At 42.1% G+C, this 19,388-nt stretch overlaps 1 protein-coding gene across 3 annotated transcripts in view; it reads right to left on the bottom strand.

Annotated features, from left to right (window-relative positions):
* The window catches only part of LOC121646931 (protein-glutamine gamma-glutamyltransferase 2-like), a 28,035-nt gene extending 8,664 nt beyond the window's left edge, over positions 1 to 19,371 (bottom strand). Inside the window, exons 1-10 of one of the 3 annotated variants that reach the window (XM_041996065.1) lie at positions 19,025 to 19,371; positions 16,943 to 17,095; positions 8,664 to 8,829; positions 7,722 to 8,105; positions 7,162 to 7,332; positions 4,279 to 4,509; positions 4,065 to 4,183; positions 836 to 964; positions 550 to 727; positions 270 to 396 (exon numbers count right to left, since the gene is read on the bottom strand). In XM_041996065.1, coding sequence (XP_041851999.1) covers positions 270 to 396; positions 550 to 727; positions 836 to 964; positions 4,065 to 4,183; positions 4,279 to 4,509; positions 7,162 to 7,332; positions 7,722 to 7,737 — 971 coding nt within the window. In that variant the 5' untranslated portion in view covers positions 7,738 to 8,105; positions 8,664 to 8,829; positions 16,943 to 17,095; positions 19,025 to 19,371. Of the gene's footprint in view, positions 1 to 269; positions 397 to 549; positions 728 to 835; positions 965 to 4,064; positions 4,184 to 4,278; positions 4,510 to 7,161; positions 7,333 to 7,721; positions 8,106 to 8,663; positions 8,830 to 10,370; positions 10,445 to 16,942; positions 17,096 to 18,424; positions 18,598 to 19,024 lie in introns of those variants that run through there. The other 2 variants (XM_041996064.1, XM_041996063.1) reach the window with 2 other exon arrangements.
* Positions 19,372 to 19,388: the final 17 nt, after the last annotated feature.

Genomic DNA, 19,388 nt, shown 5'->3' with positions numbered 1-19,388 from the left:
TTATCATGATCAAACCAAGTTTTTTATTTTATTTAATTCATTTTAACTTCATCTAGAAGCTGTTCTAGGTTACCACCACATCAGTGAATAATATTGTCTTGAGTTTGTTGGAAACTGAACACATGTCATTAATATCCAGCATAAAGAGCAGAGGTCCTGAGACAGATCCCTGGAGAACTCCACATATAACAGGTTTTAATTCCAAGTAACTTTGGAATTGGTTGCTCTATCAACGGATTCATGGTGTGTTTGTGTATGTTGGCTCCTACCAGCTGCTGTCCTGCCTTTCGCTGCTGTCAAAGTTCTCCAGGTGGTCTACGGAGAGGTTTCCATCCACGTCGTGGGCTGAAGAGAAGTTGGTGATGAGGCGAGTTGGGATTCCCAGACAGCGCAGCACTGTGGGAAATCAGACACGTCAGACTGATCCTTCCTTTCTTCTCATGATAAAACTCAGCTCTTCAAACCAGCTTCATTGTCCTGTTTGTGTTTAAAGGCCCAGTTCAGCTGGTGGTCTGAGGGGTGCACCAGTGAAACCAGTAACAGCCTCACCTGTGCAGGCCACACCAGCAAACACCCAGCACTGGCCGTACTTGACGGCTCTGTTTCCAGCCTTGCTCCAGTCCTGGAGGATGGGCACGCTGCCGGTCCATCGGTTGGGTGCAACTCCGTCAGAGTATGGCGGCCTCCAGCGTCCACTTAACACCCCTCTGTCACCGTTAGAGTTCACCTGGACAGGTGGAGGAAATGTGTCACATGAGCCTTCTGCAGCAGACGCACCTTATTCCTGATGTTTCCTTGAGCTGTCTCTGAACTGGTGGAAAGGAGGGCTGCTCACCATGGCAGTGATGATCCTGCTGACGTATACGGGGTCCCATCTGTGCTCCATGTCCATCTTTGAGTTCCTCAGAGCATCTTTGGAGTTGTCCAGGACCGCGAAGCAGATGTCCATCACATCGTCCTCAAACTGAGAGTAAAAGAAAGAAAGGATGGAAGTGAAGGTTGTTTCTGCTGACTGTTCCTCCTCGGCTTCATTTAGAGTTTCTGTCTGTGACTTTTTGCTTCCATCGGCTCAGAATGAAGCTGCAGAGGTTTCTAGACACGGCCGGAAGATTTCCATCGAGACTGATCACATTTCCACCCAACTCCAGGACTGATGGACACTTTCCTTCTAAATGTTTTGCAGCTGAAAAAAGACTTCTTGTTCTGTAACTTTACAAAGAGACGAGGTTTAAGCCTTTGGATTGGCAAATGACTGAATTAATAATAATAACATTCATTCATTATCTGAACCGCTTTGTCCAGGTTTAGCCTGTTGGGACAATAATGTTTCATGACAGCCTGGTCTCTCTGGAATTTGTCCCTCTGAAATATGGAAGGTGTTATTCTGTTGGCGGGACAGAGGAATCCATCTGTCATGCAGACAGCTGGGAAGGGAGGAGTCTGTTTGTGTGGTTAGCTAACATTCTGACATCCAGAGGAGATTCCTCCGTCACACGGATGTGACACTTCACAACACACACACATCCAGTACATCCACACAGTCAGCATGTGTCCGTCAGTCTCACATCATTCCAGGGAACGCTGCCCCTGGAGTTCCAGGTCAACCTCCTATAAATAATGAAAATAATAATAATACACTGGATTTATTCTCCTCTTTATATCACAAGATCACAAAGGGCTACATGTTGAAGAAAGAACAATAAACATGAAAAAAACTTTATTAAAAGTAAAAATTTTTAAAAGATATCTAAAAATAAAATCTGTCTAAGAGAGGGAGTCAAAGCTTATGTTAAAAATAAATGTCTTAAGAGCTTTTTTAAAACAATGGGTGGATTGTGGCGCCCTCAGGGTGTCGGGGAGGACAGTCTACAAGCATGGGGCAGCGACACAAAAGGGCCGATCTCACACGGTACTGAGCTTGGTTCTGGGTATATGGAGGAGGTTTGAGCAAGTGGAATGGAGGGGACGAGTTGTGGTTTGTGGAGTGAGGAGTTCTTTGAGGTAGGACATGTCCATGTATAATTTGATGTGTGAGGAAACCTTATATTCAGTCCTGGCAGAGACGGGAAGCCAGTGGAGTGAGTGGAGGCTGGGATAATATGGCCATGTTTGTACACTCTCATCAGGACCCTGCTGCAGAGTTTTGGATGTATTGGAGCCTCTGCAAGCTCTTGCTATGGATCCCAATGAGAGGTGCATTGCAATAGTCCAGTCTGGAGGAGGTAAAGGTATGGACCAGCTTTTCTCCATCTGAGAGGGACAGAATGGGGCAGAGTCTGGAAATGTTCTGGAGGTGATGGAATGAGGTCTTATAGTAGTGGATGGTATGGGATTCAAAGGTGAGTTGGGGTCCATTTTTACACCACGATTTGTGAGTACTGACAAGAGAGGAGTATGGGGGCCAGAGAAGGAGGTGCTGGTTATAAGTGATGATTTGGTCTTGTGAGGAGTGACAACCCGGATGGCTTCAGCTTTGGAGCCTCTGAGTTGGAGGAAATTGTGCTCCATCCAAACCTTTATCTCCTCTAGACTGATGGTTAGTTGTGACGGGGATGACAGTGATGTCGATGAGGATGGAGTTACAGCTGTGGAATTGATGTAGAGCTGAGTGTCAACAGCATAACAATGAAAAGAAAAACCATGGTGGCTGATGACCTAGCCTAGGGGGATGAGGTAGAGGATGACCCCTGGGGAACTCTGCAGGTGACTCTGTGTAGGTTGGAGGTGGAGTGGCCCAGGGAGATGTATTCTGTCCCATTTGGGAGGTATGACTGGAACCAACTAAGAGCAGTGTCAGTGACTCCAGTGGTGAAATGGAGCCGGTTTATTAGAATGTCATGGACAACCGTGTCAAATGCAGCAGATAGGCCCAGGAGGAGTGATTCTGAAGGTGGGTGGCATCTGCTTTCTCAAGTACTTTAGAAATGAAGGGGATGTTGGAGATAGGCCTATAATTGGAATATACTTCTGGGTCAAGGGTGTGCTTTTTGAGAAGTAGTCTAATAAAGGCTTGCTATAGGACAGGGGGGACTCAACCACTTTGAAGAGAGTGATTTATAGCAGAGGTGATCAGGGGGCTTAAGAAAGCAATATGCAAGGTAGGGAGAGGGTCCAGAGGTGCATGATGAAACCCTCCATAGGTGGAGGGTAGAGATAGCTCCGGTTTTCTGACAAGCCGCCACCGCGACCTGTACTGCAGGCTTTCTGGAATGGTAAATGTATTTATATAGCACTTTTCTGTACCTGGAATGATACCCTTTGCTTATAAAGCTTTACATCATACATCACATTCACACACTGATGGCGGAAGCTGCCATGCAAGGTGCTAACCATGACCCTTCAGGAGCCATTTGGGTTTTGGTGTCTTGCTCAGGGACAATTCGACATGAGCTTGACAGGCCGAGGATCGAACTGGCAACCCCACCCGACCAGTGGGTAGACCACTCTGCTCACTGAGCCACGCCACCCCTAGGAAGGAAGTGGCTATATCCTGGTGGACAGCTCTCATTCGAAAAGGGAAAGGGTATCTGGATGGTGCCAGGTCTCAGTAAGGCACATAAAATCCAGACATTTATCCTGTATGTAGTTGTGTATGAGGCAAGACTTGTTTTTAATTGATTTAAAAGTTCAATTTTGCTGCAGGATGGAGGAATGCGTCTTTGCAAAGGAAGTAGCAGACTAATACGCTCTGTGCTCTGTCCAGGCCATGACTCAAAAGGAGGTTTTCAGACCAAAGTAGCAGCGATGATCCAGAGTCTTCAAGGAAAGCTGTGCTAGCAGGCTTGAAAGCATCAGCCTAGCTTAACTATAGCAGATATAGGGTCATCTACTATGGAGGTATTTAACAGATGTTTGTCAATTCTGTTTGTAAAAGAAGAAAATCTGGGTGTTAACTTGGCTTCACTGGGAAGGCGGCAAACAGACAGCACCAGTATCCTCCCCTCATCAGCACCTACATCCTTATGTATCCATAATTCTAGGGAACACTCCCCTGCAATCCCAGGTCAACCTTGCCTGTGCATAATTCCAGGGAACGTCCCCCTGGAATCTCAGTTTGAGCTCACCTGTCCATAATTCCAGGGAATGCTGCCGATAGAATCCCAGCTTCCCATGTAGATGAGTCCATCTTCATTCATGACGTACTCCTGGAGCAGACTCTCATCTGGCAGGTACACCACATCACCTGACACACAGAAAACTGAGAGGTCACGTCCTCACAAACATCATCACCTGTGGTGGAGGAAGAGGAGCACAGCAGGTGTGTCCGTCATCTTTTACCTTTACACCACGGGTTGAAGAGCAGGTGGAAGCTCATTACATCCGTTTCCTGGACGACACGTCCATCAGGTGACATCAGCAGCACAGCCAGACGGTAGTGACCGACGATGGCGTCAGCTGGACTGTGTAGAGTCAGCAGCATTTCATCCTGCGCCCCCTGCTGGTTAAACCACCACCTGTCGCCGGCCCCACGCTCCCTCTGGACCTGAATCACCACTTCCTCTCTTTTACCTGGAGAAGCAGGATCAGGGTCAGAGAAACGGACAATCTATGTCTCTTTCAGGAACCTCCTCAAGCTGCTTGGTGGATTTCCAGGTGTTGCTTCTTCCAAAATCAACCTCAATGTTTGATATTGCAGGTAATAACAACTTCTAATTATGTTCACAGAACATTTTACCTGGAATAAGTTTGAGAATCTGTGAAAAAAACTCATTCAGATTTCAAAGCTTCATTGATCAGGACAAATCAAAAACCTTCTGGTTCTTAAATTTAATTCATTTGACCTCACAGATCAACTTCATTATTATTTCCTGGTTCTGACTCTTGTTCGGTAAAGTGGGTCGTCAAATAATCATAAGGTTGGCGGTTTGATTCCCACTCCGCCAGTCATCTGTCATTGTGTTCTGGGCAAGACATTTCTCCTGCCTTGCCTCCAGTGTCAGCGTCGCTGGTGGATAAATCAAGATGAATGTTGGTCGTAGTTGCTGCCACATTTCCGTCAGTCTGCCCCAGGCCAGCTGTAGCTACACATGTAGCTTAGCATCACAAGGTATGAGTGAAGATAGTCATAATCAGTGAAAAACTTCATCCATCCGCCCATCCTTGCTGCTTCCATCGGAGACCAGAGGGTCAGTAGGAGGAAAGACATCAGAATGATCTTAGAGAAGCAGCTTCTGCTGGCCATCAGTCTGGGAAGGTTATCAGGTCATTTCGAGACCACCTGGACTCCATCGTCCTACAGAGATGAAGATTATTCACAGATCTTCGTACCAGGAGGCTCCGACCAAGATCAGACCCAGGATCTCCATCTCAGACTCTCCAAGCCTCAGTTACCAGGTTAGTTTTAAAGTTTATGACAGTCCAGTTAGAAAAAGTTTATTTTTTATTTGATGTAACTTTTATTTAGCCAGGCAGGACAGAAAAAAAACTGGTTAACTGCAGCCTGGAAAAATAAATCGATAAAATAAAATATTTAATTTAATACAAAAGATCTAAACTTCAGATTATGTAAATAACTTTACAAAATAATCACAAATTCCCAGACAAAGACTAAAATTCACACACCAGGGCAGCTAACAGAACGGGGGAGCTGGGGCAGCGATATTGCTCTTTAAAAAGGCCCATCAAAAAGCTTTAACCCCTAAAAGGCTGTAGATTTTAACTAAAACTGGTTTTTATGGGAGGAGTTTGGAGAGGCCATGGAGAATGATTTCCAGATGGCTTTGAGGAGATTCTGGTCCACCATCTGACGGTTCAGGAGGGGGAAGCAGCGCTCCATCAACACTGTCTACAGTGGGGATGGGGGGCTGCTGACCTCGACTTGGGCGTTGTGGGTTGATGGAGGGAATACCTTGAAGACCTCCTCAATCCCACCAACATGTCTTCGCACAAGGAAGCAGAGTCGGGGGACCCTTGTGTGGGCTCTCCTATCTCTGGGGCTGAGGTCACTGAGGTGGTTAAAAAGCTCCTCAGCGGCAGGGCACTGGGGGTGGATGAGGTCCACCTGGAGTTCCTTATGGCTCTGGATGCTGTAGGGCTGTCTTGGTTGACACGCCTCTGTAGTATCGCATGGACATCGGGAACAGTTCTCCTGGACGGGCAGACTGGGGTGGTGGTCCCCCTCTTCAAAAAGGGGGACCGGAGGGTGTGCTCCAACTACAGGGGGATTACACTCCTCAGCCTCCCTGGTAAGGTCTATTCAGGGGTCCTGGAAAGAGGGTCCATCAGATAGTGGAACCTCGAATTGAGGTGTGGTTTGTTTCCAGTGAGGGTTGGACTCCTCTAAAAACTTGTTCTAAATAGGTCCCACTCTTTGCTGGGCCAAGTTAAGAACCACTTCATGTTACAACAGTTGGGGGTGGGGTTTTGTGGCTGACATCAGGGCATTGAAACATGGACCAACATCTTCTAACCAGCGAAGCAATGGATTGTAAAAACAAAGGAAATTGGTGTCAGGAGGAGACCCAGCATTTCCTGGCATTGTGGTCATCTGCTGAAATCCAAAGAAAATGGGATGGGCCAGTCGGACAAAGACTGTCTTTGAGCAGCTACAGATGGAGATGCCTCAGCCGGCTATGAACATAGCAGCTAGTTAACAAATCGCAAAAGCTGAAAAAAATTTCAAGGACCAGAAATGGCTGTGTGGATCAGTTTGTTCAGTCAGTTTGTGTCTGCAACCCTCAGCCATAGAGGACAGCACTGGCCACAACAGACTCATAAAATATGAAGATGAAGTCAGCTTTCTATAAAGATTGTTGTGACTTGTGGTGAGGTTTGGGAGAAAACTCCTCAGGAAGTATGATAGGACTTGTTTTTGGAGCATTAGTAGTGAACAGAGTTCATGTTTTAATCTGGTTCGTCTGGTTAAGAATCAGCTGAGGTTTTTCTCTCAATCTGTATATAAAATTTCTCAGGTTTGAACTAGTTTTTATTGGAAAGAAAAAGTATCTCCTAATTTTCAGTGCAACTTGAAGTCTGAGAGATTAATGAAGGCAAGAGACCTGCCAGATAATCACACCTGACTCCCATCACCATCCTGATGACATTAACATGCATCTCAACCAGACAATTCTTTAAATTCAACAGGAACTAAGTCTGAGAAGACATGAAGACTCCATCTGAGCTGAGATCTGTGGACACCGATCCCCGGTGGTCTAGACTCACCGAGGTGCAGGACCAGGTCCAGGTGGTGTTCCGGGGGCAGGCACTCGGAGCATTGCAGTGTTATGGAGAAAGGCTGACCCCTGCGAACGATCAGACGCTCTCGATCGATGTCCTTAGTGCGGTGAGCCGAGTTGTTTTCACGACTTCTCAGATCCACGTCCAGGATCAAACCTGACCAGAACCAACAGAAGCAAAGTTCAGCTTTCAGTCTGGACGAAGCTGCAGGTTTTCAGGCCAGAGGGAGGAGAGTTTAAAATGCAGAATTACACAGATTTACAACTTAGACGTGAGGTTATCGTTTTTTTCAATACATGGACATCTTGCTACAAACAGTCAGTTCCATTTTTCCCCCAGAAAGAAGAGTTCCCCTTTTAAATCAGGCTAACTTGGAGTATGTTTGCACCAGTCTCCTCAGGCCTGGTCTCATTCCTGTTGCAGAAACAGGATGGGTCATCTCACACGCCATCACCAACTCATGAGTCAGCACATTGTTCACACACTAACAATCGAGCTAAAAGAAGAAGACCGAGATATAAAAGGGAATTTACAGAAAGACTTACGGTTGTGGTTGGCCATCGCAGATCTACTTCTTCTTCTACTGTTAAAATGTTGCTGAAAGTTTCCTCACGTTGTCCTGTTTTTATACAGAGAAGTGGCCCTCCCTCCTCTATGACACACACTCACCTCAAACACTCCGCCTCACCTCCGCGACCTCTGACATCACTTCCCAAAAAGCTGTGCTCCTCGGTGGGTGTGTGCTCTGAGTGAGCATTTCTCAGCCCCCTCTTAGACACTGGAGGCTTGTTTGCTTCATCTGGAGGTCTGAGTTCATGCAAAGATCATACAGCCATGGAGGGTCGAAGACGTCGCACCCGATGAGTCACATCCAGTAACGAGTAGCAGTGACCATCCCCAGAGGGAGGCTCCGGTCTTATCTCAGGAATCTGTCAGGGAAGAGAGGACAGAAAGAAACAATGCAGCTTGTTGTTTGTTGCTCATTTAAAACTGTCATGGGGCTGATGGGCGACATGTTGCAGGAAGAACCTGAACAACTTTACAGACACAGTCCAGTTTAATCCAGTTCAGTCCAGTTCGATCCAGTCTAGTTCATGATAGTCCAATTATAACCAAGTTAAAACAAATCCATTATATGATCCACATCAGCCAAACTGGAAGCTAGCACAACAGAGAGGGTCCGATAGCTGGAGGCTCTGCCTCCCAGTGCCGGTCTGGGAGCCGGTTCTGACTGACACCATTTCTTCATACATATTTTTCTGTGTTGATTGTAACATTCTCAGTAAAACAATTAAATTATACCCAAACAACAAACCATGGGTCACAAAAGAGCTAAACAGGTGATAAATAGGAAAAAGGCTATATATTACACAGGGACCAGTCAGGAAAAAAAAGACATTCACAAAGAATTAAACCAAGAATTAAGAAAAGGAAGGAGGCTGTACAAAGACAAAGTAGAACATAAGTACAGCAGTGGAAATCTGCACCTGATGAGATGGGTGAACGTTAGGAAGGCTCCTGGTCCAGACCAGATCTGCGGGCGCACTTTGAGATATTGCGCTGACCAACTGAGCCCTGTCCTATATTATATTTTTCAATTGTTTCTGGATGCGAATCATGTCCCTGTTGGCTGGAAGAGCTCTATTGTAATTCCTGGGAACAAGATTAATGTGCCAAAACAACTAAATGACTTCAGACCTGTCACATTAACTTCTTTATGTATGAAACTTTTTGAGAAATTTGTGAAAAGCATGATTCTGGAGTAAGTTGAAGGGTAAATTGACCCCATGCAATTTGCTTACCAAACAGGAAAAGTTGAGGATGCTTAACTTTTTATACTTGACTCACTATTTAAGCATCTAGAAAAGCCCCAAGATCATGCTAGACTTTTATTTGTAGATTTTTCGTATGCTTTTAATACAATGCAGCCACATTTTTTGATCGAGAGGCTTTTAAACAAATTTAGATTGCCGCGCCAGCTGGTCTTCTGGATTTCAGATTTCTTGACTATCGCTGCTGTCGGGCGCAAACCTCCTATGTCCAAAACTTTTTTTGTCATTTTTCAAAAAATGAAAACAAAAAACCAAAAAACTGTATGGTTTTTGTAATAATGTCATCAAACTTGGTATGTGTTTCACATCATATATCTTTGGTTAAGTATTTGTAAGATTACAGACAGACATAAAGGGTGACCAATAGTACTGATTCATGAAGGAAAACAAAAACCATGAATTTTGGGCATAGGAACGCTGTGAGGAAACAGGGAGTTCGTGTTAATAACCGTCTGTCAGACTATGTCACTGTATCCTGTATAACAGGTTCGCCGCAAGGCTGTGTTTTTTCTTTTTATTTTGTACACTACTGAATGTAAAAGCACGTCTGAGCACAGCTACTTGGTTAAGTTCTCAGATGACACTGCTCTGTTGTCTCTTCTCAGTGGTTTGGAATCAGAACATGGGACTGAGCTATGATTTTATTTCATGATGTGACTTTAATTTCTTAGAGATAAACGTCACAAACACAAAGGAATTAATTTTTTATTTTAGACAAGCTAATGTGATCATGTCTTCATCTGGTCATGTTTTAAAATATGAGTTTTCCTTGTTGCTTTCAGAACGTCGTTATGTTTTACCATAATGTAAAACAAACCGTTATGCTAAATCTTTTATCCTAACTGCTATTCGTCTTTTAAATTCTCTATAAAGAAATTCTGTTTTAATTCTTTTAAAATGTTTTTTCTAATCTCTTTTTACTTTTTTTTAAATAAAAATTCTTTTAAATATTTTATATATTAATGATCACCAAGCTCTTCTTCTTTTTATTGTGTCCTTCATAATATACTGTATGGTTGTATGTTTTAGGTTGTGCTGCTCAAACTAACTGCCCCTGGTGGGACTAATAAAGCTAAGTCTAAGTTCCACAGAGAGGGGTCCGATAGCTAGAGGTTCTTCTTACTGAAGATATCCAGACCGAATCCTTTTTTCTAATTTTCCAGACATTTAAACAGAAAGGAATCTGCTCTTGTTAGTTAACAGACTGAACTGCTTTCTGGCTGCTGAGCTGTAAAATGTTCACATGGAGAAGAAATTTCCATTTTCCAATGTAGGGTAGTGACATAAATCCACCACCAGATGACATTGTCCTGGAAAAGGAAGCATGTTTTTATTAGTCCTTCAGCATGCAAGATGCCTAACTTTCTATAGATGACTTTGGAGCGTGCCGGTTAGGCTGTTTGCATGTTTTCTGAAGTGAGATTACGTTCATGAGCCTGAAGGTGAAGGGACCAAAGCTTCAGTTACGTTACCAAACTACACCTCCCAAACCGTCATTAATAAATACTTTATTAATACCTAAAGGGAAACACTTGTATGGATTTCATTTTAATTCTCATGATTTATTTATAATTTATTATAAATACATTTATTATTATTTAATTATTTATTAAATTATTTAAAGATGGTTTAGAAAGTAATTAATATTTAATATTTTATTTTTGATACGACACTCAACAAAACATGATTGAACATTTATCAGACTATGAAAAACTGAACTTGGAAACCTTCAGCTACACTGATCATAAATCACAGGACTTTGAAAATGATGTTGACCCAGAAAATCACTTTTACAACAATAACTGCAATGAATGCAAATACTATACAGAAGATCAGTTCATGAAATGAAATATGAATACTGATGATGCCATATCAATTATACACTTCAACAGTAGGAGTCTAAATTTAAACCTCTCAAAAATTAAATACTGTCTACGGCAATTGGGTACAAAATTTACAATAATAGCAATATCAGAAACCTGGCTGAATGAGGAACAAGTTGATATGGTACAAATTACAGGATATGAGAGCTACTTTATAAATAGACCAGCAACAAAGGGAGGGGGAGTCGCTTTATATATAGATAAAAGTTATCAAAGTCATTTAATCAGCAGTATGTCATTTGTGATGGACGATATCATGGAATGTGTTACAGTAGAAATAGATATGAGCAGTATAAAAAATGTTGTAATAAGCTGTATTTATAGAAAACCTGGTTCTTGTATCGACACATTTAAGGAGAGGTTATCTGAATTAACAAACAATATTGGTAACATGAAACAGGTTTTCATTTGTGGAGATTTTAACATTGACTTGTTAAATCCTCAAGAACATAACATAACAGCAGAGTACATCAATGTCATGTATAGTCTGGGTTTTTATCCTACCATAATGCGTCCAAGCAGAATAACAACACATAGTGCAACACTTATTGATAATATTTTTACCAATGTCATTGGCAGGAAAATAGAAAGTGGACTAATAATCAATGATGCTAGTGATCATCTTCCGGTGTTTGCTATTATTCATAACTGTAACAAGACCAAGAAGAAGAACAAAATCTTTAAAATAACGAGACAAATGACACAGAGAGACATCATTAAACTTAAAGAAGAGTTAAGGAAGCAGGATTGGAATAGTGTGTATGTAGAAAAGTGCTGATGAAACCTATGAATCATTTTTGTCCATCCTGTTACCGTTGTATGACAAAAATTGCCCACTTATAGGAAAGATGATTAAACAAAACTATGTACAGAAACCTTGGATAACTAAAGGAATACTTAATGCCTGTAAAAAGAAAAATGTGCTATATAAAGAATTCTTGCGGAAAAGAACTGTGGAGGCAGAACAAACATATAAGAAATACAAAAATAAATTAACTATAATAATGAAAACCTGTAAAAAGGATCATTATAGTAAATTGATAGAGGACAATAGAAACAACATTAAAGGTACATGGAACATACTCAATAATATTATTAAAAAGAGAAGTGGGAAAACAGACTATCCCAAAAATTTTCTGGATAAAAAAAATGCTGTAACTCCAGACTTAAATACAGCTGCCAATGAATTTAATAATTTCTTTGTAAGTGTTGGTCCTGACCTAGCTAAGGACATTGCAAACACCGGAGATAAACAAACACTAGAGGGGGAAAGTACAAGTATTAAAGAAACCATGTTTATAAAGGGAACGGATGAAGAGGAGATCATTGACATCGTCAGAAAACACAAAAGTAAAAAATCTATCGACTGTGATGGATTTCACATGTCATTGATTAAAGATATAATCGAATACATTGTCAAGCCTTTCACACATATCTGTAATCAGTCCCTGATAACGGGAGAATTTCCCCAGAAAATGAAATTAGCCAGAGTTATACCCATTTATAAAACAGCTGACAAGCAGATGCTGTCAAATTACAGGCCCATTTCATTGTTGCCACAACTGTCAAAAATACTGGAGAACATATTCCTCACTAGACTGGAGAACTTTATTGCAAAGCACAACATACTGTGTGATCAGCAATATGGATTCAGAGCAGACAGGACAACTACACATGCACTTATAGACTTTACAGAGAAGATAGCCTCGGCTATAGAAAAGAAGAAATATGCAATATTTTTAGATTTGAAAAAAGCTTTCGATACTGTTGACCATGAACTATCAATTAAAAAATTACAAAAATATGGAATTAGAGGGACAGCACAAAATTGGATTAGAAGTTATTTACAGGACAGAAAACAATATGTACAACTACAAGAAGTCAAGTCTGAAATACAGAATCTTACCTGTGGGGTCCCCCAGGGGTCAGTACTGGGCCCTTTTCTGTTTATTTTGTATATAAATAATTTAAAAGAATCCTGTAAAAACCTGAAACCAATATTATTTGCAGACTACACAAATTTATTTTGTAGAAGGGAGAATCTGCAACTGCTCCTGGATACAGTGGAAAGAGAAGTCTCAATATTGAAGAGGTGGTTTGACAACAATAAATTGACATTGAATTTAAATAAAACAAAATTTGTCATTTTTGGAAATCGTTAAATTAACTCAAACAAGAAACTAAGAATAAACAAAATAGAAATAGAAAGAGTAACAGCTATCAGTTTGTAATGCTCCGTACAGACAACCCACAAACCAACTCTTTGTCAATTTGAAAGCGCTCAAATTCAGAGATCTAGTTGACTTTAAAATAATACAATTTATGTATTTAGTAATTCATCAAAAAGTTTCACAAAGTATCCAGGGGTTGTTTCAGATAAGGGAAAGTACATATGCTCTACGAGGTAGATGTATGTGATGTGTCCTACCTCCACAATCAGCCATGTTGTTCAGTCATATTTCTGACATTTTCTGCTAAAATAACAGAAATACACAGCAGAGCTGAAGGAAATGTTCTGTGAAGCTGTGAAAAGGCCAAAATAAAAAAAATGTCTTTAAAGAAAAAAAAAACCTCATCAGGTAAACTCTGTCCTCTTGTGGTTAAAACCGAAGTTACAGAATTCATCTTTATGAATAAGCATCAGCAGACTGTCCCTCCCTCCCTTCTACAGCTGGAATAAAGGATGGTAACATGATAAGGTTGATGCAAGCAGCTAAATTAGGATTTTTAATGATTCTGGAGAATTTAAACTAAAATAATCCTACAAATGAGATTTCTTCATTATAACTCAGCCATAATCGCTGAGGAGCATTGTAGACTGACTGGAGAGAAAATCCTCAGATTATTTGATGCTGGAAACGGCTGGTGTTAATATTAAAACTTCATCTGACGGTCAGATTCGTTAGAGTGTTGTGGATGAACAGTGTTTACAGCTTTCATGTTGTAATTGTACATCCATGTGGAGTTTTTGAGTTTGAAGCTTATAGAAATTTTTATTACAAACCCATGCAAACTGTTTTTTGTGGATCACAAACATTTTTCCTCCCTCAGATAAGCACATACACATTACACACCATCATACAGAACAATACACCATCATACTACATTACATGAACATGACAGCTGCACGGTGGTGGTGGTTAGCACCGCAGACTCACAGCAAGAAGATCGCTGGTTCGAGCCTCAGCTGGGGGGGTCAAACAGTGGCCTTTCTGTGGGGAGTTTGTATGTTCTGTATGTTTGTAGACATGCATTGGTGAGTGTCTGTTGTTTGTGTCTCCACGTTGGCCCTGCGATGGACTGACGACCTGTCCAGGTGTACCTGCCTCTCACCTGCTGGGATAGACTCCAGCTTCCCCGCGAGCCTGGTTGGACGTAGCAGTAGATAACAGATGGACATAAACATTACATAGTTTTAAGGTATAATCGTGTAAATGACATGACATCACAACTAGTTCATCATGCACTTCCATCTTTTTTTTTTTTTGCACTTTGTTTCTATAGCAACATGGAAGACACGTTTATGTTGTGCATCTCGCCTGGATTATTGGTTAGGATGACCACAAGAGTCAGTAGCAGAATCAGCTGTTTATCAGAGAAGACCTGGACAGTTTTTCATGGGAACAACCTCAACTCATCCTACAAATTCTCCTTCTAGATGTGGCTTCATTTAAAGTCATAGAAATAACTTCGGTTATAACAATGTAATAACCCACAGTTGTGATAATCTCTTCAAAAGTGATAACAGGGAGTCAGGGCAATGATAGATATTTATAAAGCTAAAGCATCATCTAGTGTTCCTCCTCAAGGACTGTCCAGGATGATGTGAGATTCCAGTTCAAATCCCAACTGGTTGCAATATGTTCTTCATGTTTATTTTCCATTTTCTGTTTCTATTCTGTTCTGTTTCTAAAACCAGCTCAAGTATTTAAGAGAAATATATATATTTTTTTTGCCCTTGCTTCACAGTAACACTTTGGTCGGGATGCAGCTCAGTATGCCAATAAAATGATACTGGTCCCTCTTTAAACCTGAGGAGATTCCCTTCTTTTATTTCTGCCTCGGTCTGATCAGAGTTGGGTGTTAAGAGGAAACACAGGCCTGTGAATCTGGCTGACTGGGAGTCAGAGCTTCAGAGAGCTGTGGAATCCTGTGATCGTCATGTTTGGGAAAGGTCAGTGTTTAACTGACCGCAGCATCCGGATCACACTGAGGTGATGGCTGGTCTCCCACCTTCTCTGTTCAAATCTCCCTAAAACAACATGTTTATTTAGTGGAAAGAGAGGACTAGATTTTTGAACAATGACTACTTTTCTCTCCTCCCTGAGCTGCCACCTTACAGCGGTTCTGACGATCCTAGTATGTTGTTGGGGGATTTATGCCCCTGGTAGGGTCACCCATGGCAAACTTGTCTCTAGGGCAAAGCCCTAGACAAAGCGCAACTCAATAGACCCCTATGATGAGTAAAAACGATGGATCCAGGTCTCCCAGATGTGAGTCACTGGGGCCCCCTCTGGAGCCAGATCTGGAGGTGGGGCATGGTTGGGCTTAGCCTGAAAGGGTGACATGGGCCCCCTCCCGTGGGCTAACCACCTGCAGGAGGGGCCATAGGGGTTGGGTGCCGTGTGAGTTGGGCGGCAGACCCTGGTGGTCTGATCCACGGCTGCAGAAGCTAGGGACGTGGAACATCACCTCCCTGGCGGGAAAGGAGCCTGAGCTGGTGTGGGAGGTTGAGCAGTTCCAGCTGGATATAGTTGGTGGCTGTCTTGGTTGACATGCCTCTGCAGCATTGCATGAACATTGGGGACAGTTCCCTGGACTGGCCGACTGGGTGGTGTTCCCCCTCTTCAAAAAGGGGGACCAGAGAGTGTGCTCCAACTACACTCCTCAGCCTCCCTGGTAAGGTCTATTCAGGGGTCCTGGAGAGGACGGTCTGTCGGGTAGTTGATCCTTGGATTGAGGAGGAACCGGTTGTTCCCTCCTGGACACCTCCTGGACGTGTTCTGGGCACAAGGACACCCTGGGAAGATCCAGAAAATGCTGGAGGGACTACACCTTTCAGCTGGCCTGGGAAAGCCTCCCTGGACGAGCTGGTGAATGTGGCCGGGGAGAGGGAAGTCTGGGCTTCCCTGCTTAGGCATCTGCCCCCGCAACCCATTTATTTTTTATTTCTTATAAATACATTTAAAAAAATGACAGAAATTTAGATGTGAGATCGCTTCAGAGTGATAATGATTAACCTTGTTTTAAAACTAACACTGACTATATATTGATGAACTCTGCGTAAATAATGTGTTTAACTTACTTTGTAAACACTTAAACTGATTTTAGAGGTTCTGTTTCCTTCGCTATCTGTCATGTGGCGGTGATGTTTCTGATATTTAGAAATAAAGAGCCGATTAAGTTACACAATTAATTGTGTAACTTTCTTGTTTCTTGTGAAAGAACAAATTAAGATAATGATGGATACTAAAGAGTTTTATGGTTTTATTAGGTCTAAATCATCTGACTCCAGTGCAATAAAACTTCAATGCGGATATTGAAGATATTGATGTTTTTTCAGATTTATAAATCAGAATTACATCAAATCAAAACACCTGTTTATAAATCATTTCAAACACAGGTGTATCACAAAGTGGTGGCCTTTCTGTATGGAGTTTGCATGTTCTCCCCGTGTATGCGTGGAGTCTCTCTGGGTTTTCCGGCTTCCTCCCACCGTCCAAAGACATGATGTTAGGTTAATTGGTCACTCTAAATTCTCCCTAGGAGTGAATGTGTGTGAGTGTGGTTGTTTGTCTCTCTGTGTCGGTCCTGCGATGGACTGGTGAAATGTCCAGGGTGTACCTTGCCTCTCACCTGTTTAATGCTGGGATAGTCTCCAGTTTATCCGCGACCCATAATGGACTAAGCGGTACAGATAATGAAATAGAAGTTATAGCAATAAAAAGAGATTAAGATAACAGCGTTGTCATCAGGCTCCATGATGGACAGCCCCACTCCCGGCCGCGCTCCCTGGATTGCTGATCAGCCACCTATGATTTATAAACTCACCAGTCCGGATCGACTCCAGTGCCACACTCATTCCCTGTTGGACCTCGCTGCTTCACACGTGGACTTTACATTCCCAGCTCTGTGCTTCCATCTGTCTCCCAGCCTTAAGACTATTCCTCTGTTAACCATTCTTTGTCTCCGAGGAGTCCATTCCTAACAAGCATGTTGAAATAAAGACAAGAATTAAAATCAGGCTAAAGTAATATCAGTTTTATGTAAAATGTGGGGTCCATGATTTGTCTCGATAGGACCAGATTATCTTATTAAGTCAACTGGAAAACTAGGTGCGGATCTCCAAACAAGTTCTGAACTGGTTTGAATCCTACTTGAAGAAAGATTAGCTTTTAACTGATCTACAAGGCTCCTTATTATTTGGAATGATGAGAATGATGATATTGATGATGTATTTCCTATTGATATCTTTTTGTATTATATTCTAGGACAGGGGTCGGCAACCTTTACCACTCAAAGAGCCATTTGGACCCGTTTCCCGCAGTAAAGAAAACACTGGGAGCCACAAATCCCTTTTGACATTTAACATGAAATAACACCGCATATAACGTTTTTTCCTATGTCTTTATTTTATATATAAACAAAATCAATGAACGATTGATGAGAAAACATTACATTTCTGCATGCAACAAAAACATTTTAAATAATCAAAAAAGACGTTTCGTTGAAGGTTACTTTCAAGGAAAATACCCAATATCTATTCGAGTCCTTGTTTTTATGAAAGACAGCGAAGTTAAATTATCCACCAGCAGCAAACCAAAAATGCCTCCTTTCTCTGTGTGCCGTCTGGCACGTGCAGTCAGTGGTCTACCCGAAAAATAAAAGGACTATTTTACTAAACAATGAAAAATATAAATATATGCTATTTAAATATTTTTCATACTTGGTTAATGTGATTTATGGTCCTGGACCTCGGCGTACAGCGTCTGCACATCAGGGCTGTGTGCCACCACCTTCAGCTTCACTCAGGACTGTGAGCTTATCTATGTGGCGCGAGCGATATTTGCTTTTAGTAAAGTTCATGTTGGAGAACACCTGTATGTGAATCCAAAGATCGACAGGACTCCAATAACATGTTTACATGAACGTCGGGGAAAGCATTTCAAGTTTCGAACACAAGTTTGTCCGGTTTGGGGAGGTTTTCAGGTTCACGCCATTTGTGATTCTGAGCCTCTGACGGGCAACATCTTCAAGGTCTGCTGTCAGTCATTTAGATCTGGACACCCATATGTCTTTGTTATGTCGGCCAGTTCCATCTCAAGATTAGGCTGACTCACACCTGCCACTGCAGGTGTATCTGGGATGGATCGAGGCCTAGGGGAGTGCCAGGGAAGGATAATGTAGTTTTCCCCTCTCTGAACAGAATCGTTTCCCAAACGACGTTTGCGGTGATTGCAGAATGTAAATACTCTGAATTTATCGTGTGAGCGTCTTTGAACTCTCTCAAACTGGGTTAGTGAGACAGTGTACCTTTTTGTAAATCTCTGGCAAGCAGGCTCAGCTTGCGCTCGAATGCCAAAACCTCCTCCAACATGTGCAGGGCTGTGCGTCCTTTTCCTTGAAGAGCTGTGTTCAGCATGTTCAGGTGCGCTGTCATGTCTACCATGAAGTGTAACTTTTCCAACTCTGGCTGTTCCAACTCAGGAAGTGTAAGCCCTTTGCTGATCAGGAAAGTTTTCACTTCTTCCAGACACGCGACAAGTGTGAAAATACATTTAAATTGAATACACATTATATTATTTTCAAAAGCCAGGGAGCCGCGGGTTGTAGAACTCCGTTCTAGGGGTTGCTGGTCTTCTTGGGGCTAGTTTGCATATTTCCCATCATGCTTTGCGGGCCTCCTGTAAGTTAAGTGTATGTGTGATCTTTCACTCTCGCTGTGTGTGACAGGGGTGGGTGATACTGCAAAATTTGGTATTGATCAAATACAGAGTAAATAAAGAGCTAGTATCGTCAAGACCGATACTAATAGTTTTTAATAGAGCTGCCAAAATTAGTGCTTAAATACAGTGTTTAATCTGTGAAATTACTGCATTATTTTTAAGTTTAAAGAGCAAAGTTATTACTCACACCATACAAACCTGAATTTTGCTTGACCTTGCTGAGAGATGGCAGGTAGGCTGCTGGTCAGGTAGGCTCCTTGTCACAGAAATATAATCCACCAAAAACCATTTTATCCTCCTTAGATATCAAGATTCTGAAGTTTTCAAGTATTGCATTAAAAAAAACAGCGTTATCACACTAGTATCAATTAATATTGATACCAGCTGCATGAATGTCTTGTCTTAAACAGCTAGAGGATATCATCATATCATACCCAGGTTGCTAGCTGCTGAGAGCAGAGCTGAAAGCTAAACACTCTGCTTCCTGTTCTAGACTTACAGACCCTTGGATTGACAAACCTTCCAGTGCAAACACCGACACACATTTGCCA

This window comes from Melanotaenia boesemani, chromosome 10 (assembly GCF_017639745.1).
Source record: "Melanotaenia boesemani isolate fMelBoe1 chromosome 10, fMelBoe1.pri, whole genome shotgun sequence".
NCBI classification, from domain to species: domain Eukaryota; kingdom Metazoa; phylum Chordata; class Actinopteri; order Atheriniformes; family Melanotaeniidae; genus Melanotaenia; species Melanotaenia boesemani.
The sequence above is the reverse complement of the archived record's forward strand: the minus strand, read 5'-3'. Positions and strand labels throughout refer to the sequence as shown.